The sequence below is a fragment of the Pelodiscus sinensis genome, chromosome 2 (genome assembly GCF_049634645.1).
Source record: "Pelodiscus sinensis isolate JC-2024 chromosome 2, ASM4963464v1, whole genome shotgun sequence".
NCBI classification, from domain to species: domain Eukaryota; kingdom Metazoa; phylum Chordata; order Testudines; family Trionychidae; genus Pelodiscus; species Pelodiscus sinensis.
In genome coordinates, this window is record NC_134712.1 from 67,505,694 (window position 1) to 67,531,650 (window position 25,957).

General features: G+C 41.8%; 1 protein-coding gene across 1 annotated transcript in view; it reads left to right on the top strand.

Moving 5' to 3' along the window:
- Positions 1-25,957, top strand: part of PXDNL (peroxidasin like) — a 175,333-nt gene that overhangs the window by 16,953 nt on the left and 132,423 nt on the right. Inside the window, 1 exon segment of the mRNA XM_075919820.1 lies at positions 24,117-24,153. Within this exon segment, the coding sequence (XP_075775935.1) occupies positions 24,117-24,153 (37 nt within the window).

Here is a 25,957-nt window from a genome sequence, read left to right on the forward strand (position 1 = left end):
GAAATAACAACACAAAGTTGATGAAAATAGTTCTGTCTGCTGAAATGGGGAAACTCCTCCTAGAATGTTGAGCTTTTGTAACAGGATGGTTTGCCCATTTAAGGTGAGGGACTTGGGGTCCTCCAGCTTTCATTAACAGATGCAGCTGATGGTGGTGGAAGAGCTTCTCTTTAATTTCTAGTCCGTTAGATATTGTCAGGTTTGGACTCTCAGTACGTAGCTTAGGACTTGGGAGACTTAATGTTAGTTTTAAAAAGTGAGCCTGTCATGGGGTGGATGTGTGCAGCCCCATCTGGGGCAGAGCATTAGGCCTTTCAGGCCTCTCAAAGCATGACTTATTGTAGGCAAGATTCTTTTTCCTATTTGTAATCTCAAAAGAATTGTAGGTAAATATTTAAAAAACCTAGACCGTCCTGTTGGTTTCCATGTAAATTAAGAGCAGGTTCATTTGGAGCATTAGTCCCTAAAAGGGACTAGTGAAACCTAAAATATCTCTTCCTGGGGGAAGGATGTGTTACACAATGTAGAGACTATCTATGTGAGACAAAACTCTAGACTGGCAAACTGTATTTACAGATTGGGGGGGGAGTCTAGATTAAGACACATTACAGGTGAAGGGGGGAAAGGAAAGAACAAAAGGCTCTGATCTTTCATTGGGATCCACTAACGTGGGGTCAGGGCTCAAGATAATTTTGGAAAGAAAATTTATCTGACTCGGTGCATAATTTCTGCATTTTCTGCTAACCATTATAGTTCGCATGACCCAGGTTTGCTCAGAATTGGTTAGGTTCAAACAAACATTCCTGAAATACTGTTTATTTTTAACCAGCTGACCTCATTCATCTGCCTTAAATTTTGCCTGCTGTTTCAACTGGATAAGGTATTCTTCTCTTTCTGTCCTAAGCCAGTGGGTAGCATGTTGTGGAATTTCAGAGTTGGTGCATCCTCACCTGGAATCAACTGCATTTCAGTGATGATAGAGTATATATTCCATTACATCAAATCTGTAAATAGGTTGAAGCCTGTTGGTATGAGATGAGCTATCTGAATGCAAGCCAGCATTATGTTTGCAAAACCCATGTTACTGAAAAGATCAATCTTCCAGAAAAAAATGTCAGAAACTATAGTCAGTATATTACTTCTGGAAGTTGACAGTAGGGAGGATATAGAAAATAAGCTCAGTGGGCTGATAAAAATAGTTAAGTAGGGTGCCTTCTTCCAGAGAAGATATTGATAGACTCCCGATAATGTCAAATACTACGTTGGACTTGACCTTTGAAAGATACTGTATCTTATTATTTTGTGGATACCATCGCCACTGTATCATTCTTCTGCAAATAAAACCTTATAAGTAATTCTGTGGCTATATCTGAATGAAATATACTCTAGTAAAAGCCGCAATAAATGTTTTAAAACATTAAAAACTCTCAGTTCTTAAAAATAAAGAGTTTCTCATTCATTTAGTAATGTAAAAGTTTGTATCTGGAGCTTATTGAGTTACAGAAATGTTTTACATATAGAAAATCCTTCCCTGCAGATTTTACTCTCACATTTAAGCCCTCAAAACAGGTTTGTTTTATTCCCAGTGTCTGGTCCCTGTATTCACAGCTTTGGAAAAAATATCAAACTAGTGTTCAAACTAAAAACAAACTCACAGAGTTTGTTATGCCCAGAAAACGCCATTGTGATCAACTAGAATGACCTCTAGCACAAACTTATTCCCCTATTCCTGGGGAGGCTCACAACCTCTGAAGTAATGAAGTCCTCAAATATTGATTTAAGGACTTCAAGTTATAGCGACTCCCCTATGTACTCAAGTTGAAACCAGCCCCATGCTGCAGAGAAAACAAAAAATGCTCAGACTTTCTGCCACTCTAGCCTGCAGCAAAATGCCTTCCTGACTCCAAATATGGGCAGTCAGATCTGAACACATTATCAAGACCCACCAGCTAGTCATCTGGGAAAGAATATTCTGTGGTAACTCGGAGCCTTCCCATCTTGTGTTCCATCTCCAGCTATTGGAGATGCTTGCTAATAGCAGTCCTACAGGGGACATATGTGAGGATAAGATTATGTCACAGAAGTCACCATGAATTTCAGAGACCTTCAAAAAAACTTTCCACTTAATCCCTAGGCTGGTGAGGCCAGAGCTGTCAGATGGCATTGGCCCTGGATTTCTGAGTTGCTGCTGGTGGTGGCAGAATGCTGGAGGCCCTAGGCACTGCTAGTAGTGGGAGACCCCAGAGAGACTGCCAATCCCAAATACTGGCCCTCCCCCATCCCTGGTACAATTTAGGCTTGGACTCTCTGCTCATCCCCTCCCCGCAGGGCTCAGGCTTCAGTTATCCCAATATTGACTCCCATTATTTTAGTAAAAGTAACAAATAGGTTGTGGCTGCCGTGCATTTAACTGTGACAAAGACTTCACCTTAACATACCTCATTGCAGTTGTGGCGAGGTTGAGCAGACCGGACTGCGGGGTCCCCCGGTTCTCCGCTCGCCTGCGCCTCTAACCCTCAGTCTCTTCCTCTGGGTCTCTGCCCTTTTGTCTCTGCCCCTGGGGCGGCAGCCGCTGCGCCCTGGCTTACTCTCAGCCAGTGGGCGGTGAGGGGCTCCCCGCCCTCGGCCCCGCTCACGAACCGGCAACGGGATTTTGCCCTCCAGCGGGCCCGGCCCTCTGTCCTCCTTCGGTGGAGGGGTCGGAGCCGTCCGCCTCCTGTCCCAGTCCTCGGGTTCCCGGGGTGGGAGGTCTTCTCCTGGGTCTGGGCTGCGGGGGTCCGGCTCTCTTCCTCCGGTTCCTCCAGTCCCTCGCTCCGGGTTGCCTGCGGGGGCAGAGGTAATGCCGGCAGCCGCCGTCCCTTTCGGCCCCTCCCCCTTTTGAGCCGGCACGCCCGGGACGTGCCGCTCCCCCCCGCGTCTCCCGTCCGCCTCCTCCCGGGTCCTACTGCCTGCCGCGACTGGCGTGCCTGCTGCCGCATGCACCCGCCCGTCTGCCTCCTTGGCCCATGGACCAGGCTCCCGCTGAGCGCTTTCCCCGGGACTCGGCCCAGCCGCGCCGCCCGGCGCCTCACCGAGGGCGTGGATGTCAGTGCGGGGAGCTTCTTCCCCGTCACAACAGTCATCATACCATTCCCTTGATCAAACTCTGTCTTGAAACAAGTTGTTTTTTGCTCCCACAAGTTAAGATTTTGCCTTCACACAAACTAATCTCTAATTCTAGGCACCTTGCATTCTTAAATTTTCTATTTGACGTTTGATAGATGCAATGGACCTGATCTAGCATCTATCAAAGTCCATTGACTTGAGTGGGAATTGGATCAGGTGCTAAATGGATCTAACTTTTATTTTGCTTTCTTAAATACACAGTATTAAGAATGCAACTATTGCTGTATCAATTGGTAGAGCTGGCAATGGAGAGTATTTTTGCAAATGAAAGTGCTGAGTTCACTATTATTCATGAACTCATATTATCTATTAAGAATTTGGACAACTGAGAGCTATTTATAAAACTGTTCCACTTCCAGGAATATTGTATTTTGCAGTTAATTTAGTTTCTGTGAGATTTTGTACTGAAAATTCATTATTTGTTAGTATCAGTATAGCATTCAATGTCCATTATTCTCTAGCCAAGTCTGTCATCCAATTTGGAAACAAAAATAGCTTGTGACTGCTGTCTAATTGAGTGCAGCAAATTACAAAACACAAGTAGTCCAACTGAGTGGTTCACTAATACACTGTTGTTTCCTTAAAGTGGTGGACAGGGTAAATAGATTTACAGGAATCAGGATCAGTTTGGAAATCATTGGAGAACTGAGTGGGGGTGGGGTGAAGTAAAATTGTATTTACATAGAAATCATTCAGGGCCTGACATTTAGAAGTGCATGTGAAGCTTCTGTTGATGTCAGATTTGTGGGTGCTCATTACTTCTGAAAATTAGGTCCGTTATATTTAGAAGAAAATTAACAGCAGTTGTACACGTGAGTCTCCCCTCCTTTTCTTAGTATATGACTTCCATAGTTTTGAAAAGACTTAAGTGTAATGGTTATATATTTATTTTTTAATCCCGTACTTAAACTAAACAAATACAGTCTGCACATTTTCAAATGTCTTACTCTTTAAACACTGGACTCCTTATTAGGAATGTTCATTGTAGCGCAGTTTAAAATTTTGCTGCACTTTATGTCCTTTCATCAAAAGTAATTGGACCCCTCTGACAGAAAGAGGGCACCCTGCAAAAAAAAGTGGCAAGACGAGGCTTAAAATCCTGGCTCAGACGATGTTAGGCATCATAGGTGCTGGCAATTAAGCTGTCAGTGTTCCCTTTAGGAAACCCTCTTGTCTGTCAAGGGTAACTGCCAGTAGACAGCTGTGCTACCAGAGGGTGAACATAAAAATCAAGCAGGAAGAGAACTGTGTGTCACTGCTGAAAGCTTGAAGAATCTAGGTGGGTGTTTTTAATGGCCTGGCTTGTAGTCAGATCTTTGAAAGATACTCATCTTGAGAGGTTCTAAGAGCTTTCAACTCTGTTTGAAAGCCATTTGGACCCAGCTGGCAGAAGGATACAGCTAGGAATTCCATGCCTCATTTTCAAGTCTCAGCACTGGCTGATGGAAGCCTTTATTTTAGGCAGATTGGATTTCTCAGTTTGCTTTTTCTCCCTAGTACAAACAACTACCAAACTATCTGCCTTGTCATAATCCCCTTCAAAAAATATTGCCCATCGTGCATTCAGCAAACCAATTATCATAGGCTCAGATGCTTCATCCATTATTCATGAGATTGGCCTCTGGACAGCCAACAACTGGAAACATCATAGAATCCCCCACCCTTTTTTTTTCTTTCAAAACAACCACTGGAAGTGAACAACGACTGTAAGTTCACCCTCCATTACTGAGAAAAAAAACATGTTGCCCAAAGGCAAAGTAACGTGTTCTCAAACCACTATTCATCTTCAAAGGCACAAGAATCTGTGTTATTGTGTGTAGTTCGTATTAGAAAGGCTGCTGGTTTTGTTTTCCTGCAGTTCCTATTTATTGAATTGTGGTTTCTTTGATTAAAGCTTATCAAAGCATTCCCATTGCTTAGAGAACAATAAAGAGGTACAGCTCAAACCTGCTTGATGAATCTCCCACAGGTGTGCTCTTGATAACTATAGCCCTCATCCAGAAGATTTCAGTACCCCCATTCCTGAGTCCTCTTGACCCCTGTAGGAGACCCCTTTTCCTATTTCTGTTACCAGGTTTAAGTGGATTTTGTCATGTCTTCCACCTTATTTGTTAGAAAACTCTCAAATGTAAAGTCAAACTTTTCTTAGTCTCATAGTCTTCAGTAGATGAAGGTTCTAATGAAGGCCAAGGTGAAGCAGTTCTAAAGTGCTACCAGACTGTGTGTAGGATGGAAGAGTAACTCTAACCAAGAGATACTAACTCACTCTACCCTTCAAGAGGAGAATCTACAACTCAAGCAAAAGTTATTTTAACAGTGCATATTAAAATGAGCCAAGGAAGCTTTAAATATAGTCTGCAAACAGAAACATTTGGGTTTGAGCAGATTATAAAGTGCTATTTTTAGGTTAGTCTCTTGATTTTTTTTTTTTGGACTTCGCTTGTCCATCCCCTGGTGTATGTCTGTGGCAATTTGTGTTTCTGATTCTCCCATGTGTACTGGATTATGTTGTTTTTGGCCTTTACCCCTCGTGCTCTCAGCTGTCTATCTGCCCATTTCCTGCCCAGCAATTGATCCTGTCCCATAGTCTCCATCAATTCTCTTCATATTCCCCAGCCTTTCAATTCAGTCCCTACCCAGTTCAGTACTCCAACTCATCACCACCATATCAATTCAGCCCCACTACCCTATCGAGCCCCACTGCCTTCATCTCACCATCCCAGCACTCACCCCATCTGCTCAGAAGCCACCATCCACACACCCCTCCATGACATCAGCTCCCACCTTACTCAATTCAGCCTCCATGCAGTACCCTACCTCACCTCTGTGCCTACAGGTTTTTCACCCTATCCAGGCATGGGGTGGGTCTGTAATGGGGTCCTCCTCCTACTTGCCAGGCTCTCAGGAAAGCAGCCAGCTGGGGCTCACTCTTGGGTTGTTGTGCTTATAAGAAGCACACCGAATCTTTTCAGGGAGAAAAGGCAATACACTATGTTTGAGAATACAATGGCAAAGCAGTTTGCGTATGCTTACATAGACACACACACACACACTGTCCCTCCACTCGATGTTATACTAGTCCATGGTCTGTGGCCAGCCAGAATGATCACAGATGGAGGATTGGGAGTCTATCGGTTCAGACTGATGTTCCAGTCTTTGGCAGGACATCCCTGCTCTTAAGGCAAAACAGTTCACCTTTTATAATAGTTCTTTCCCATCAGAATCAGTGGATTTTGCATCATCATGCTGTGTTTCTGATGGATGTTTGTTATTTCTGGTTGTTTCTCTTGCTCCTTATCATCTTTGTTCTGCCATGCTAAGCTGGTTTCAATCACAAATATTTTGTCCCAGTTGATAAATGCTTGCTTTCTTACAGAGCCGTTAACTTGCCCTCTGCTTACATCTCGATGGGGATATACAGCAATCTCCTAGTGCTTCTACATCTGTCCTTGTCTTCTCCCTAGAACATCTGACCTTCACACTTCTCTCATACATTCCTCACTCTCTCATACATACGAAGGTTGATTTCTTTTGTTACAGAGAAGCAGCCTTTCTTACAGAAAAGAAATATGCACATTTGAACAAGGACATCAAATTACAATTACCACCTCCCCCATAATCCTACTCTTTTACTTATTTCATAATACTAGTTTTAAAACTTACAAAAAAAATTGTAAGACTCTATGCCTGCATTGGAATCAGCTTTAGACACAATATTCTGGCTGGTGCACTTTTACCAATAGTAAGGTAAAAGTCATTTCTGTTTCAGAATGAGTGGTTGGCAAAGTACCCCAAGGCCCATTATTTTGCATCTCTTCTTTCCAAAGTATCGTGCAACATTTCCATAAACTATAGGTTTCACAATAGTAACATAAAGCTGCATTTTTAGTTGCATGGCTACAGGATCTGCAACTACTAGTGGGGAGGCTGACATGATTTCTAAGTAAAATAAACTCCTACTTTAGAATTCTCAAATGTCAGGATTTTTTTTTGTAGTTGAATCAATTACTTGAGTGTTGTTGGCCCTCTTCCCCTTTTCTGTATCACGGAGGATGTTGCTCTTCCCTGCTGAGTGTAGGCATGCTAGCCCCTCCATTGACCCCTCCGCTTGTTAGCTTCATATCTTTGTTTATCTAATGTGCAAATGAATCATCTTGGTCTTCCAAAGTACTATGGAAACCACATTCTTTTATGTAGAAGATAGTTCTTCTTGGACTGGAAACACATTTGTGCTGTGGCTGAAAACAAAAATCCCAACAGTTGAGAGTTCTATCTGGGGATCATAAGTGACTGTTACTTGTACTCAGAACTCACAAATCTCACAGTCAATCCATGAGATTTGGTTTTTCTGTAAAGACAGAGTATCTGTTTATATGTGAAACATCTATAGTGCTTCAAGGTACAATGCTAGTTTGTAAAGTGACTACATTGAAATGGTACTTATGAAGGAGCATATCATCTTACTTATGCTACTACATTTTTATATGGTTTTGAATCCCATTATTCCTTCAGAGCCAACACAGTGAAGAAGCATGATTTGATTTAGTTGCATACAAACTCAACACAATTACTTAGTAATTTGAATTACAAGAGTAAGAGTTACACCTCTAGAAACCTTGACACCTAGTTGCACAGATGTCACTGAGGGCATAATTTGAAGCCAGTGATAGCAGAATTTTAGCTTCAGAGCTTCCCTTACTGGTGGTGATGTACAAAAAGATCCTACCTTGATTGTCAGGTGCCAAGTTGAATGTGCAGGACTGGTAACTACAACTCCAAGCGTGTATCTGTTTGTAAAATGGAGCATGTTTAATACAGATATCACGGAGCTGCAATAAGCCTGCAACCCCACAGAGACATTTTTAAAGTCACTTCCAAAATAGGAACATACTTTCTTTTTAAAATCTGATTTCCTCTCTCAGTTAATAACAGTTTGGCTCCTGTGGAGCCACCGTTGTTCTTTTTCAGTAGCAGCATTTCTTGTAAGTGAAAATGCCAGCTGCTAATGAAAGGGAAGTGCTTGCAATTACAGTCAGACGTCAACCTCGCAAAGTCTGAATGCAGAAAGGAGCTCCCTGAGCAATCACTAAGCAACAGTGCTTTATGAAATGAGGAAATAAAAATGGGGCACATAATCTATAGGTAAACACTGATAAGTTAAGTGTAAATAGTGCTTGTTTGTTTCCCTCAGTCTGTTTAGAGATAGGGTGGAATTTTTATCTAGAGAAAACTAATTACTATCTATGTGCCTCAGGAATGTTTTCAACTTCTGTTCTCAAATGCTTATATACAGAAAGTCACTTAAGCTTAGGCCTATATATTCTTGTCAAGGAGATGGCGTGCTGATTCCTTAAAAGCTAGCAAATGACTGCATGAAAGGGGCAGCTGAATTTTTTCTCTACCTGCCTCAGGCTATGTCTACACTGCATCCAGGGAACATGTCTGCTCTTCTGAATTTTTTTCAGAAGAGCAGACATGCTTTTTCAACATCCCTGTAAAGCTCATTTTATGAGGAAGAATTAATGTTCCGAAAAAGGGTTTTTTCCTGACATTTGGCCTAGTGTAGATGGGCCAAATGTGGGAAAAGCCTCTTCTGAAAAAAGAAGCGGAAAAAGCTACACCAATTGCAGTTCATAATTGGCGTAGTTTTTTCCAGGAGAATAGTGCAGTGTAGACATAGCCTCAGTTGTCTGCATGTGAAAAGAACTTTCCAGATCTGTGCTATGTGGGTAGGGTATCAAGAATGACAAGCTTTTATGTACTGCGCAGATATGTGTTTCAGATCCTTAGAGTCATGTTTCAATTGTCAAATGCATCCCTGATTCTTTTAGTTGCTTCCTCTTTATAACCTGAGAATTACTGGATCATACTTTCCTCACTCATGTGCACACACCTATATAAAGCTGCATGCTGTTAGTAAAACTAACAGTGAAAAATCATAGTCCCGAAAACAATAGGTGTGATAAGCCATCTTATTAAGAAAAGGGTCCAACCTAACCATAAATATCATAAAGCAAGTTATATTAACAGAACAACAAGCTTAGACAGTCAAGCATTCAGCAATTAGGAAATGCCAGAACTACCCTTAGTTCAAACTGTTGCTTGCATGCTTCTTCCCCTCCCCCCCAAAAAATGTTGCAAAAGAAGTTGTGGCAGGACCAAAAACCTAGCTCTCCTAGATTTCATTTTAATTACTTTAGCATAATAATACTTCTTTCTTCCTTCTACCTCCATCCTATGTACCTAATGAAAGTGAGGCCCTGTAGATATCATCAAGGACTATCGTAATTGGAGCTAATCAAAATTTTACATCAATTTTTTTGATGGAAAATGGCTATTTCATCAAAAGAAATTTCAGAAGGTAACTTCCATTTTCAGCAAAATTGGGGTAGGCAGTAATCAAAGCAAGCATTTGTCTATTATCACCAAATAAATACTGAACAGCTTCCAAGTTTCTTTCAGCTGATGAAAATTTCAAAAACCAGTTTGAATTTTCAATGACTTTGGTCCCCCCCCCCCCCCCCAAAAAAAAAACCTGTCATAAAGAAAGATGTTTTAGTCATTTTTTAGCAGGGAAAAAATAACCCCAGTAAGCTCTTGTTATAAGTATGCAAAAGGAGTAGATTTGCATAGCCAACTTATACATCTGAGATTTTTTAACATTAGTTCCTTTATTTTACAAATTAAATAACTTCCTTTTATTATTGTGTTTATTCCATATGTAATAATTTTATATTATCTCTGCTCAGTACTATCTTTTTTCCCCCAAGTTTATACTTATTAAGGCTGGTCAAGTACTGCAAAAATAGGATGTGAACATTTGTTTGAATTTTGAATGACAGCTTGGTTCAATCATGTTTTTATTCACTAATGGCAAACATATTTAGAATATTTGAATATTTAGAATGACAAACTGGCAGAAATTAGAATCTGCTCACATGATGAGCAAAAAGGGAGCTTGGAGAGTATATCTTCACTTTGGCTAGGAGAGTCAGTGTCACTCTGCATACTGAGGCAGTAAACTGTTGAATTTTTGCTGTGTAGGGTCTCTTCTAATGATGGGTTATTCTTGTCAAAGCAAAGTACAATAAACAGGTGGCTAGCACCAACATACTGTGCATTTGAGCAGAAAACTATTCCGCAATTTTTTGTTTTGTGTTCTCTTTAGTGTTGTGATTTAATCTTGAGATCAGTCTTTACCACTATTGATTTTCTTCTTTAAAAAAAACAACCCAGAACAAACACCTCCCTTTTCCTTGAGCAAAAATAAAGATGCCTCATCCTAGCAGTGAAGAAAAAAAATATAGAAAACACAAGCACAGAGAATAGTTCTCATCTCAGCCAAAGTCTAAAGATGCTGTGGATCACAAGAATCTAGAAACATAATTAGGCTTCCTTTAGCAAATTTAAATTCTTCTAAATAACTCAGAGAAAAAGCAGACAAAAAAGAATCATAAGAATAAATATAACTTCTAACTGCTATAAACTGCTAAGTAATCACCCACTGCAGCCCTAGACTCGGGCTTCCATCACAGTGTTCTACCAGAGACTTTTAAGATGTTTCACAGCCAATAGTGATAGAAATGTAGCCGTGTTAGTCTGGGGTAGCTGAAGCAAAATGCAGGACAATGTAGCACTTTAAAGACTAACAAGATGGTTTATTAGATGATGAGCTTTCGTGGGCAAGACCCACTTCCTCAGATCAAATAGTGGAAAAAAATAGTCACAACCATATATACCAAAGGATACAATTAAAAAAATGAACACATATGAAAAGGACAAATCACATTTCAGAACAGGAGGAGGATGCGGGGGCGGGGGAGGGGAGGAAGGAAGGAAGGTAAGTGTCTGTGAATTGGTGATATTAGAGGTGGGGAGAGTGGGATGTTTGTGAGTTAATGCTATTAGAGGTGATAATTGGGGAAGCTATCTTGGTAATGGGTAAGATAGCTTGAGTGTTTGTTCATTCTTTTTTGGAGAGTGTCGAATTTTAACATGAATAACAGTTCATAGGATTCCCTTTTAAATGCACATGTAAAAGGTCTTTGTAGCAGAATGCAGGTGGTTAAGTCATTGAGAAAGTGTCCTTTCTGGTTAAAATGGCAGGAAACTGTTTTCTCTTTGTGATCTTGTCTGATATCTGTTTTGTGGGCATTAATCCTTTGGTGAAGTGTCTGAGATGTTTGTCCAATGTACATAGCAGACGGACACTTTCGGCACATGATAGCATAGATTATATTTCTGGATGCGCAGGAATATGTGTTCTTGATCTTATAACTCACTTGGTTAGGTCCAATAATGGTATCAGCAGAATGAATATGTGGACAAAGCTGGCAACGGGGTTTGTTGCAAGGGAAGGTACCAGGGTTGGTATTAGTGTGGTATGTCCTGTGGTTGTTGGTAAGAATCATCTTGAGGTTAGGTGGTTGTCTATAGGAGACTATGGGTCTGTCTCCCAGAGCCTCTTGGAGTTTTGTATCCTGTTCCAGTATAGGCTGTAGTTTATTGATAATGTGTTGGACAGGTTTAAGTTGGGGGTTGTAGGTGATGACAAGTGGTGTTCTATTGTTGGTTTTCTTGGGTCTGTCTTGAAGTAGATGGTTTCTAGGTATTCGTCTGGCTCTTTCAATTTGCTTTTTTATTTCTCCGGGTGGGTAGTTGAGGTTTATAAATGCTTGGTAGAGATCCTGAAGCTTCTGGTCTCTGTCAGTGGGATTAGAGCAGATGCGGTTGTATCGAAGGGCTTGGCTATAGACGATGGATCATGTGGTGTGTTCTGGATGGGAGCTGGAAGCATGTAGGTAACTGTATGAGTCGGTGGGTTTTCTGTAGAGAGTGGTGTCTAATTTTCCATTGTTGATTTGTACTGTGGTGTCCAGGAAGTGGATCTCTCGTGTAGAATGGTCCAGGCTGAAGTTGATGGTGGGGTGTAGGTTGTTGAAATCTCTGTGGAATATCTCCAGTGTTTCTTGGCCATGCGTCCAGATCATAAAGATGTCATCGATGTACCGTAGGTAGAGAAGGGGTGAAAGGAGACGGGAGTTGAGGAAACGTTGTTCTAGGTCAGCCATAAAGATATTAGCATACTGTGGGGCCATGCGTGTACCCATGGCTGTGCCTCTGATCTGGAGGTATAAGTTGTTCTCAAACTGGAAATAATTGTGGGTGAGAACAAAGTTACATAGGTCTGCTATCAGGTTGGCAGTAGTGTCCTCTAGGATAGTGTTTCTAATTGCTTGTAATCCGTCTTCATGTGGGATGTTGGTATATAGAGCTTCTACATCCATGGTGGCAAGGATGGTGTTATTGGGGAGGTTATCGATGTTTTGTAGTTTCCTTAGGAAGTCAGTAGTGTCTCGGAGATAGCTGGGGGTATTGGTTGCGAAGGGTTTGAGAAGAGAGTCTACATAGCTGGATAGACCAGTAGTGAGTGTGCCGATACCAGAGATGATGGGACGTCCGGGGTGCCCAGGTTTATGGATCTTGGGAAGTAGATAGAACAATCCTGGTCGGGGGTCAAAAGGTGATTCTGTGTGGATTTGTTCCCGAGCAGCTGTGGGGAGGCTTTTAAGGAGACAGTGTAGTTTCTTTTGGTATTCCAAGGTGGGATCAGAGGGGAGAGGTTTGTAAAATGTGGTATTCGAGAGTTGTCTGGTTGCCTCCTGGTTATAGTCGGCCTTATTCATAATGACCACAGCACCCCCTTTGTCAGCTGGTTTGATTATAATGTCCAGGTTGTTCTTGAGACTCTGGATGGCATGGTGTTCAGCGCGGCTAAGATTGTGTGTCGCTTGTTGTCGTTTGCGAATAATGTTAGTCTGGGCGTTGTTGCGGAAGCTGTGTATATAGAAATGCAGATTGTAATTCCGACTGTCAGGGGGAGTCCATATAGAATTATTTTTCCTTTGGTGTTGATAGGGGGGATCTGGTAGGTCAGATTGATGTTCATTGGTGGTTTGGAAATATTCTCGGAGGTGGAGGCGGCGAAAAAAAGCCTCAAGGTCACCACAAAATTGTATCCAGATTGGACCTAACCAAGTGAGTTATAAGATCAAGAACACATATTCCTGCGCATCCAGAAATATAATCTATGCCATCATGTGCCGAAAGTGTCCGTCTGCTATGTACATTGGACAAACATCTCAGACACTTCACCAAAGGATTAATGCCCACAAAACAGATATCAGACAAGATCACAAAGAAAAAACAGTTTCTTGCCATTTTAACCAGAAAGGACACTCTCTCAATGACTTAACCACCTGTATTCTGCTACAAAGACCTTTTACATCTGCACTTGAAAAGGAATCCTCTGAACTGTCATTCATGTTAAAATTTGACACTCTCCAAAAAGGAATGAACAAACACTCAAGCTATCTTACCCATTACCAAGATAGCTTCCCCAATTATCACCTCTAATAGTATTAACTCACAAACATCCCACTCTCCCCACCTCTAATATCACCAATTCACAGACACTTACCTTCCTTCCTTCCCCCCCGCCCCCGCATCCTCCTCCTGTTCTGAAATGTGATTTGTCCTTTTCATATGTGTTCATTTTTTTAATTGTATCCTTTGGTATATATGGTTGTGACTATTTTCTTCCGCTATTTGATCTGAGGAAGTGGGTCTGGCCCACGAAAGCTCATCATCTAATAAACCATCTTGTTAGTCTTTAAAGTGCTACATTGTCCTGCATTTTGTAACAGCTAATAGTATTACAACCAACTCTTATTTTTCCAACATAACTTTTAAAGAATGTTTTGTATGTTGAATAGCAGGCTAACCTCCAGCAATGAAATTCCTTTTTTCCTTTGCTTTTGCTTTGGTTCAATATTCCTGGAAAAATTCTCATTACCCTAGTGACTTCCATATATTTCTTGAGTCTTCCTTCCTCTTTATTTGTCAGGCAATCGCGTGGTTATCTTACTTCTCCCTCATCTACTCTTGAATGTCCAGTTCTTGACTACTCTTTAATTTCATTCGGAAATCCTCCTTCCCTCTCCCTTCACACTTCGTTGATGATCTTGCAAATTTCATTAAAGGTTAAATTAGAATTATTCAGCAGGAATCCTCCACCTTCTCCTTCCTTTTCTCCTTTGCAGTTATGAAATTCTGTGTCTTCTCTCCAAATGACTCATCCTCATGCTATCCAGTTTCTACAATGTATTTAAAAGACTCTTCCTTCAGCCTCTCTGTATACCTGACTATTATATCAGTACTATTAGCTTCTTTGATTTTTATCATTAAGCATGTTGCCTGCACTGTGCTTGACAACCTGGAGATACCTCTTCCCTATGGCCTGTTTACTATTATACTTTCTCCCGTTTTCTGTTTCCAACCTACTGGAGTGTATCCTCTGCTCCTGGTGACATATATTCTTTCTTGGTGCCTTTCAGTATAGTCTGTCCCACCAAATAAGCCCTCAGAGAAATTAACTACTTCTCTCTTGCCAAGTCTAAGGGGCCTCATAACTGTAATCATTCTTAATCTCTGCTACTTTTGAAACTGGACTGTCCTCTGTTCTTTATCTTCAGACACTCTGACCTCACATGATTCTCCTCCAACCTTACTGACCATTTATTCATCATTGTCTTTTTTTTTAACTCCTTCCTATTTTTGTTATTGGTTTTGCTCACTGGACTCTATTTGATCCCTTCTTTTCTCCCTCAACAGACAGCCTGGGTGACTTTAATAGTTCTAAAGCTTCAGGGGGTAGCCAAGTTGGTCTGTAACAGGAAAAACTTAAAAACAACAAATAGCATCTTAAGGATTAACAAAAAAAATTAGATAGTATCTTGAGCTTTCATGGGCACAACCCACTTCTTCAGATGACAGGACATCTGAAGAAGTGGGTTGTGCCCACAAAAGCTCATGATACTATCTACATATTTTGTTAGTCTTTAAGGTGCTACTAGACTATTTGTTGTTTTTCAAGTTTTTAATAGTTCTGATTTTCACTTTTATGCCAATGACTATCAATTCTAGATCTTTATTTCTCATTTCTCTTTGTCCAATCTTTCATCATTGTCTATCTTTCTTTTGGACATCTCTTCATGAATATCCTACTCAATACTAACATTAAGCTTGTCTAAAATGAGCTTCTTATTTTATCTGCCTTTACTCATTTTTTGGTGACAACTTCAGTCACTCCAACATACATCTTTGGGTGTCTGTGTCCACCCAGTGCTTTATACATAGCTGTGCTCTATCATATCCTGTTGCTCAAATATGTTCATGTCCCTGTTTTCGCTTTTATATACTTTTTCAGTCTTCTCCTTTTCTCTACTTGCTCTGCCCTTCCAGGTCCACCTGTCTCTTGGTTTCATTCATGTCCTCTGATACCTGACTTTTTAAAAAATACTCCTCCCTACGTGTGTAGTATCTTCCTCCGTACCAAGAGCCATCTAAATTCTGCTATCTTGTCAGTTGCTAACAGCATGAAAAAATAACATTTCACTGACAGTTTTTTCTGTGTGGTCTATGGTGATAAAATAACGGAAATAATCAAAGCTTATTGAAATGAGAAAATTACAAAATTGATCACAAACACTGAACTGCACAGCAATACTTATTCCTAAGAAGTGCTAGATAGAGAGTACTTTCACAAAAAATCCAGAAAACATCACCTATGAGGGAAGATGGAAAGCATTGGGCTTTTTTAGTTTAGAAAAGAGAAGACTTGAGAGGAGACATGATAGCAGTTTTTAGGTATCTAAAAGGGGGCAGCAAGGAAGGTTTAGGTTGGACATTAGGAAAAACTTCCTAACTGTCAGGATGGTTAAACACTGGAATAAATCGCCCAGGGCGGTTGTGGAATCTCCATCACTGGAGATATTTAAGAGCAGGTGAGACAGACGCTGGTTAGGGATGATCTACACAGTGCTTAGTCCTGCTGTGAGGGCAGGGACTGGACTTGAAGATCTCTTGAGGCCCTTCCAGTTCTATGATTCTGTGAAACATATCCTAATATGAAGTAGTGCCAGAACATCCTGATATCAAAGATGATACAAAAACATACCCCAAGAATAACAGGAAAACATTGACCCCTCCTAAAAGATAAAATCAAGATGACAGTAAGTCATGAAAAATATTTTGCTCAAATCAGCAATAAAAGGTGATATGTGGTAACTAGGGATGTTAAATATCGGTTAATGTAATAGTTGGTTAACCTCATGAATTCTTATCGGTTAGTCGACTGTTCTATAGTCCCCGGAGAGCTCCTGTCTGAGGGGAAAGGGTCTGAGCTCCCGGACTCAACACGAGCCGGAACAGCCGGGCTGCTGACCCACCTCGCTCCTAATACATTTTCAATGCAGCAGGTGTAGGTCCAGGACCCTGTGCAAGCTGGGACTGAGCTGGGCTGCTGGCCAGTCTCCTAAAAAAATTACTGGCAAAGCAGTGGGGGTGGAGAATGCGTGTAATCTATATTATTAACCTATAAGCTTTTACTTACTGGTTAATCAGTTAATGAACTATACTATTACATCCCTAGTGGTAACTAGCCACGTACAAATATATGTCATGAAATATAATGGATAAGGTCAGAAACAAGCCAATGTGGGAAATATGCCCAAGTTCTTGAGCCAATGTAGGCCTTAATCTCAAGGAGCACGTAAGCACATGCTTAATATTAAGCACAAGAGTAGTTCGTTCAGTTTTGCTTTACAATCCGATCCATCGTACATAAGTTATATTTGGCCTGGTGTAGAAGGATTTACAGCTATGGGGATGTAATACATAGCTAAAACAGACCTGCCTGTTTAGGAATATTTGGCAACTATTTATTTGTTCTCAGTTCTTTTTTTTTTCCCCTTTTTTTTCATTCTTTTCATAACCCATACTGATACTTGCTTTCATTTTTAGCTTTAGAAAGTCACGGTTCATCTCACTTTGTCAAATAAAACATCACACCATTAACCTAATTAATCTGATCGTACCCACCCTAAAACACACCATGTTTAATGAAAAATATTTCCAATGCTTCTGTCATTTCCATTACAGAATGTCACTGGAGTCACTTAATAAACCCCCATGGAGCCCATTCAGGCTTTTTGTGTAGGCTGTTGGCTTCATTGCACACTAATCAGAACTGAACATATATTTTAGATGTCCAGCATTAGATCTGACCTTTCTACCCATCCGAGTGTCCCTCCATTTACCATTGGTTTAATCAAGTTTCTGTAGTGAAAATATCTGTGGCTGCCATAAAGGATGAAAGATAATTTTGGGGGGATATTTCCACATTGGTTTGCTCTCACATTTAGACTTTTGTATCATTGAAAATCTTTGAACAGATATAAAACATTCTTTAGACTGTGTTTTTCTTTATGATTTGGAGAGTACTGAACATGTTTTCAATGCATTGCAAAGATTTTTCACCCATATTACTTTTAATGTTAATGGGGAATGTGCATGTAAGTCATTCTTCAGTATGCTGAAACAACTCCCAGATGAATAGTCAATGTTTTTCTGCTAAAAAGGAACTGACTTGCTAAGATTTGGGATCTATTTCCATTATTTCCAGAGAGAAAATAATTTGTAATCTCTTGTGCATTATCGTGAACATTTTGAAGTGTAACCTAAATTTGCATTCTCACTTTCTGCACACATTTTTCCAAATCCTTTTGATTTTATGATTGATGATTCGTAGCTGTTATTTGATGCACTTTATCTACTGGTCATTGGAGAGAATCCCCCCCCATTCTTATTAATCATTATCGTATGCATTTTGCTAGCTTATCTTTGAAAACTTCTAGGCTGTATCTACACTGCACCCCTTTTCCGGAAAAGGGATGCAGATTAGACCAGTCGGAATTGCAAATCCGTGGGGGATTTAAATATCAAGTAGGAATAAGAAATCCTCCGGAAAAGGGCTTAGTTTCCAGAGAATCGCATCTAGACTGGCGCTTTTCTCCGGCTTATCCCCAAGACGGAAAAAAGCGGCAGCCATGTAAATGCAAATGCCGCGGGGGATATTTAAATCCCCCACGGATTTGCAATTCCGACTGGTCTAATCTGCATCCCTTTTCCAGAAAAGGGGTGCAGTGTAGACACAGCCCTAATGTTCTAGATTGGACATATTCCTTAGGAAAAAGTTGGGTACAATGAGGTTGTCTAACTGTTACCTTGCATCTTCTGCAGTCATTTACACTTTCAGTCATTTATAATATTCTAGTATTCCACCCTGATAGAGTTTTCATTGGTATAAATGATACAATATGCAGGACAAGGGTAAATCAGGATCCATGTCTTTGTGCAAGGGACTATTAAGGTTGTGTGGTCATGCATCAAAGTTAGGAAACACCAAAGCTGGGGTTCTATACACACCATGGTGTTGCTTTGTATACTCTTTGCACACATATAAGTAACAATACAAGGGTGGAGAATGATCTTAAGACTGTGGTTCTCAACTGGGGGTCCATGGACTGGTGGTGGTCCATGGTGACTTTTTTGGTGGTCCACAGGAACATTGTCCAAAGTCACACGGCGTGAGCAGGTGCCGCCATTAGCCTTTTTTTACGCCATGTTCACAAGTATGCGGTGCGTCATCCATAGCATCACCTAGGATGCAACCGTTTTGTGTTGCCAGTTACTTCCATCTGAGGCTCTGAGTGTCAGTGTAGCTACTACCGTCGTGCTGAGTGGTTGCTGTGTCGTCTGTCCTGTGCTACATGTGTTGGAGGTGGTCCATGAAAATTTTTTGATTGGCCTGGTGGTCTGTGGACTGAAACGAGTTGAGAACCACTGTCTTAAGATCTTGTAGACTGGATATCACTGAAGATGTAGAACCACTTTTACCACAAGCTGGTGGAACCTCTGCTCACAGCTTCATCTTCAAAATGAAAGGGAAGGAGTAAAATATATATGCTCTTGTTATCTATCACACAAAATATTTGTATGCGCCTTTTCACTTAAAGTGCATGAACGTGCCCTCAATATTTTAAGAATTGAATACTTTTTGCTCAAATTTTTTGAAGACTAAACCATTTGCTTTCCTGAAATTGATGGACGAAGCATCACGAAGGGGACTTCCCTCCAGTAACACGAAGGGGGAAAAATAACAAAAATGAATTTTTCATTTGAAGCATTTAAGCCTGAAATGCTCCTCAGGCCTGTTTAGTTTTAGTAGGGCTTTCTGGAAAACTGTTGTTTTATCCTAACACATTCAGCTGCAGGTACCTTGATTAGTTTACTTTCAACATGATTCAAGAGTCTGTGCCGAAACATGTTACCAGAATGAAAAAATACATTTCCATCCAAGGTCTACTGACAAAGTGATTTTGCAACTTCATGGAAATGCCTTTTATGAAATCCTGTTTCCATTGAACTTAATGATAATTTTACTATTGGCCTCAATGGAGTCAGGCTTTCATCCATCCTGCGGATTTCTAGGCTATAGCCACACTGCATGATTATTCGGAATAAGCTATTCTAAAGAAATACTCTGAATAGCTTATTTAGAAATAGCACATCTACACTACAGGGAAGCTTAGAAATTTGTCTGGAGCACACTCCCCCTTCCCCCTCTCCCCCCCCCCCCCCCCATGTGCACGTACCACCTAGATTTAGAGCCCCAGGAAGCACTGGGGAGTATTTACTTTGGCCTGGAGGAGGAGCTATTTAAAAAATAGCAGTGGAGTGTCCACACTACTGGTGCAGTATTCTGAAATAGCTATTTCGGAAGAGGCATTGTTCCTAGTGGAATGAGGTTTGCAAACACTGAAATAAGCCACCCGTTCTTTTGAAATTATTTCAAAATAATGGGCAAGCTCTGTAGACACTTGCATAGTTATTTTGGAATAACGGATGTTATTCTGAAATAAAGTTGCTGTGTAGACGTACCCCCAGAGTCATTTCTAATAGAGAAATATTATTATAATTTTCATTTACCAGACAAGCCGTGCAGAGCTTTGGTGAATAATTTGTATATGAATTATTTCCTATTGAAATTAAACTTGCTCCTAGCGTAAGTTTCATGGTCTCAGATGCTAATTGTTTTGTGATTATAAAGTGTAACCGTGAAGAAATGGGATTAATTCAGAAAAAAAATTGTTCCATATACTTCTAGTTTTCCTGAATGCTAAAAAAAAATATTTAATAGTAGGACTACATTGATAAAATACTTAAATGTACTTTGGTTCAATCAGCTGATCTTCATTCTCATGTAACTTGCTGTTACATAATAATGGTTATATTGATTCTTAAAATAGTACTATTTTTTTTCTTTTTATAGGTTTTTGAATAACAATCAAATCAAGAAGATTTCAATACATGCTTTTGAAGGGCTTGAAAATTTGCACTACCTGTAAGTCACAACAGAAACAAATATTCTAGTAGCAAAGATTAATCATTAACCCTCTCTGTCTGTGACTATTAATATGTGCTTGTTAAGAGGCATCGTCCATCCTGGCTACAAAGCTATCTGTTCACCTGCAGGATATGGTACTTTGTGTGTGTGTGTACATGCTGAATATTGTACTGTCAACATAGCGTACCAGGAATTTTGAATGATACTATTCTTATTTTATAGCATTTGCATGTATAACCCCTCCTGTTTAGTGTGATGTTATTCAGCATAGGGAAAGCCTTGTGACTTCTTACACCACTGTGGGAGGCTAGGCCTGAGGCTCCTTGGGGTGCTCTGCATTATGTATTGTGGGTGTGTTTGCACCTCAGGCCAGACCCACTCAGACAAATCACCAGGAACAGGCTTTATTCTGTAAAAAACATAAAACAGGAAAACAGTACAGCAACCCCTCCTCTCAGCATGCAGCCTGTGTGCTGCTTCTAGCACAGTCCTTGCTAAGACCCTCCTGGGGACAGAGCTTACAGCACACAACACAGCCCCTTACAACATGTTCCAACTCCCACAGTAACAAACCCCACAAAAACTAAGTCCAGGTTCTCCCTTTGTGTCACTTAAACTCCTCTCAGGGTGCTCTATAGCTACAGTGACCATACGCCCCTTTTTTCTGGGACAGTCCCGGATTTAAGGGTTCTGTCCCAGTGTCCCGATAAAGGTGGCAAATGTCCCAGAAAACCTGTTGGGATCTGGCTACAAATGGCACCGCCATTTTCCCCCTCTACAGGACACTGTCACAGATACCCAGCACTAGCACAGCGCAGCAGCAATGCCCCGCCTCCACCCAACACGTAAGCGGCTTCCTTGGTGCTTTGTGCGGGCACCCAGGGCCACTGCCGGTGGCACACAGTGTCCAGAGCTCCATACTCCCCTGCAGCACACACCGCTGTCCAGCACATTGCTCCCCACCCCCACCCCGTGGCCCTTCCCTCCCGCTGCGGGACTGTCAGCCTGGCCACACTGCCACCTCCATCCCCAGGTGGCCACCACCACTGCTGGAGGGGGAGGGGGATAAACCCGGCAAGCCACTCCTGGGAGTCCTAGCAGAGACCATACAGAGCTTGGCTGGAGCGCTGCAGAGCAGGGTATATTTGGGCTCTGCCAGTGCGCTCTCTCCACGGCCCTTTCTCTCCCCGCCCCTTCCCACACCTCTGGGAGAGTGGCAGTGCATGGACCCACTTACACAGCTGGGCTCTGCATGGCGGGTCTTGGAGGAGAGGGGGCTCCCTCCCCTCCCCCGTGCTCCTACTAATGGGAACCAAAGTTGGTGCGGGCCCCGCTCCAGGCCCAGCAAGTGGCCCTGCCCCAGAAGCAGCTGGGTCCAGGGCTGCAGGGACTTCTGGGACCCGACCACAGACTCCAGCCCCGCAAACTGGAAGGCAGAAGGTGGGGGAGGAGAAGGGGCTTGTTCTGAGGGGAGGAGGCAGAGCAAGAAAAGAAAGGGGAAGGCACCAAGGGATAGGGTGGAGGCAAGACAAATGCCAGGGGGCCAAGTGGAGACAATAAGGAAAAGGGCAGGAGGCAGGAAGGGAGGTGTCAGTGGGAGGGGGGAGGGTGATTCTGGAAGAGGGGAGGGACGTTGGGGCAAGAGCAGGGAGGGGAAGGTGCTGGGAGAAGGTTTGAAAGGAGGGATGGGCATGAGGAAGGCAAGGATGGACCAAGTCATATGTGAGGGCACAGAGGGGCATGAGGGGAACTGGGGCAGAGGATGGTGAGGGGGTGGGCATCAGGGAAAAAGAGGCAAGGGGGGCAGGGCAGTGAGGGAAAGTGGAGGCATTAGGAAGATGCAGGGGTAAGGAAAGGTGCAGGTGCCAGGGTATTCTGGGGGTGAAGCAGAAGGGCAGACACCTGCAGGGGAGTGACCAGAGCCAGAAGAGAGAGGCGAGGGAGGTGTTAGGAGAGGGGATGAGGAGGGGTAGCTCACATGATCAGAATGGGGCTACTGGAGGAGTGGGCACAGGGGGGAGAGAAGGGCTGGTGCAGGGTGGCAGGTCCCAGGAGGGCTGAGGGGTGTGAGAAGGGCAGGAGTCAGGATAGCAGAGGAGGGTGAGGGGTTGGGATACAGCAGGCACCAGGGGAGCTGATGGATCAAGGGGAAGAGACAGGGCAGCAGAGGGAAAAGGTAGAGGTTTAGAAGATATTTATTAATAACTTGGGTGCCACAGTGGCACATCCAAACAAGCCACATTAACTCAGTACTGGTGCACAACACAAAATTCATTCTGCTCATGGGAGGAAACTCTTAAGGTATGTCTACACTGCCACCCTAGTTCGAACTAGGGTGGCTAATGTAGGCATTCGAAGTTGCAAATGAAGCCCGGGATTTAAATATCCCAGGCTTCATTTGCACCTTGCCGGGCGTCGCCATTTTTAAATCCCCCTTAGTCCGGACTCGGTGCCCGCAGCTACCTGCGGCACGGAGTAGGTAGTTCGAATTAGGCTCTCTAATTCGAACTACTGTTATTCCTCGTGGAACGAGGTGCACCGGTAGTTCGAATTAGAGAGTCTAATTCGAACTACCTACTCCGTGCCGCGTGTAGCCGCGGGCACGGAGTCCGCACTAAGGGGGATTTAAAAATGGCGGCGCCCGGCAAGATGCAAATGAAGCCCGGGATATTTAAATCCCGGGCTTCATTTGCAACTTCGAATGCCTACATTAGCCACCCTAGTTCGAACTAGGGTGGCAGTGTAGACATACCCTTAGAGGGAACGCTTTCCCCAGCCTCTCTGCCTCCCCTCTCCCCACTTAACGTGACACACATTGGGTTAATGCAATTGCAGGATAGTTGCATGAGGTGGGTATGGTGGGGGCCAACCTCATCCCTATTGGTAGGAGGATGGTGGGAAAAGTTCTTAGAGGGGGTCACATGACACAATTTACTTCTGGTCATGTGCCCATCTTGCCCCTGAGAGTGTTACTTCCAGAGGCGTAGCTAATGGGGTCAGGGGCATGGTTAACAGGGGTTAGGGGGTGTGGCTAATGGGGGTCAGGGGCATGGTTAATGGGGATCAGGGGCGTGGTTAACAGGGATCAGGGTGTGTGGCTAATTTTGGTTTGGAAAATATGGTCACCATATCTATAGCCTTTTCTGGTCCTACCTGTAAAAAGCATAAAACAGGCTCACAGTTCAGCAGCCCCTTTTCTCAGCATGCAGCCTATGTGCTGCTTCTAGCACAGGTGCTACTTCTAGCACAGTCCCTGCTGAGACCCTGCTGGGGGCACAGGGTACATCCTGGCAGGAACCAGGAAGTTCTCCCAACATGCTGCAGTTTGTGGTCCACAACTTGTAGTTCCCAGGGCTGCTGCTGAAACACACTGGCCCTTGGGCTACACATGAATTCAAATGACTGCACAGGGTGCAAGAATGTGGAGGATCTGGCCCTCAGTTCGCCAGCGCAGGGCTGTCCTTCTCTTGTTACTTCTTTCATTAGTTTTACTGAAGGTGTAATTTGAATGTCTGACCACAACTGGTAATTCGGTTATTTGAAGAATTTCAGTGTCATTTGTTCTACTTTTTCCTATGTATGTCCCAACAAAATATTGTTGTTGAATATTGTTTTTGTCTATAAAAAATGTTCCTTCTTCTAGATTCCATTTGGATTCACAATCATTCGGACAGTTTCAGGTACTTTCATCTGAAAGTTATTTTCATGATACCTTAAGGTTGAATTGTTTGCTATTAAAATTAAACTTGTTCCTGCCAGCATCCATTTCACTGTCTGTGATGATAATTATTTTCTTGTTGAGTGCAACCAATGAGGTTGCAAATGAGACAAATGAGAACAGCCGTAGGGTATCAAGAAAATAGTTTTCAAATGAAATTTCCTACAATTCTCAGTATGATTGTGACTCCAATAACATGATAAATGTTAAAAAATTCATGATACAGATAGTCCTTTCATTAAATCTACATATATAACAATGGCCTTTTAACTATTCAAATAAATAAAGTAAGTAAGTGCCATGTTACCCCCAACTTTTTGAAATTTTCATTGTACGTTCATTTTCAGACTTCTGATAATTCAAAGTTCGAGGCTTTAGATCAATGTATGTTATGAGGCTTTTGAGTTTGCATAAATATCACACCTTAAATATGCAAAATCCCACAATTTACAGTAAAGCTTTTGTCATTTCCTTATAATGTCAACATATAAGTAAATCTTTAATGCATTCATTTAATTAATAACTTTTATTTACTATTTGGTAAACCTGGGATCTAAGTATTTTATTATTCTATGTTTAAAAGAATGCAGATTCCATTTTTATAATGGCACCCAGGAAACATTATGTTCTAGAGGATCCTAGGAGCACAGTTCCCATCTAATCTCCAATGTGCTGCCCGTATTAGTGAGCAATTGAAGGAGCTGTCTTAGATTTACTGTGCTAGTTTTATGCCATCTAAGATTTCACTTCCTCCAGGGAATCTTTAAGTGAAATATCAGCTGGGTATGCAAAAAATGTGATTGTCAATGACATTGTCATGGTTAATGGAAAGATCTGAGAAATAAAAGGATATAGTCAGAACTTGATAGCAGAAATGAGCCACTATCCAATGAATTCCTAGTGATGGATGTGGAGGCAGAAGAAAAGCTGGTTGTGAATGAAGTTTAGTACTATTACTATTACATACTCATTCATCTAATTACCAGCACTCCTGTGGAAAAGTGAAGGACTGTGGACTTGCTAATCAGTTGTGTCTTTCTCTACAAGCTCAAACATGTTAGCTTTGCTGTAACTCATTTTTTGTTTGTTCCATTTTGCCTCTTCTTGATTCTGACATATGGAAACATCTGATTTTTTTTTTCAGTGTAGTTAAGCCATTTTTTGTCATAACATAACAAACATGGGGGGGGGAACAGATATCTGCTCTTATTCAAATTTATGATGCTGGACTAATTTGATGGACTAATTAAACTAATATAAGTGGAGTAAGAATTCAGTAAAGAAGTATCTGGTAGTTCCTCTAATTTTGGAGGAACTGTCTTAGACTTTGGACATCTTCAGTGCAGCTGAAGACAGAATTGAAACATGTATTTGCTCTTCTCTTTCCTTTTCATGGCACCTGGCTAGCAAGAAAGATTATGGCTATTTTTTTCTTCTTAATTCCTTTTAGGGGGGAAAAAAACCCTTCATCCACAAAGCAATCACAGCATGTAGGGTGACAATTCAAAAGAAAACGTTAAAGCTGTCATCTTTTTCCTGCATAATCTTGTTCATTTGACACACTCAGTCTCCACTGGAAGGTTGGAAATTGGATTTATTCATCCAAGTGCTAATCACTGCACTAAACATGTCTCTTCACTTTCCAGACTCAGTGATGATATATTAAATGTTGTTTTTTACAACTGTAATTAAAGTTTTCACAACCACAAGTAACAACATTGAAAATGTACATTCTGATTTTAATTTGTTTCTGTTCAGTGTAATAT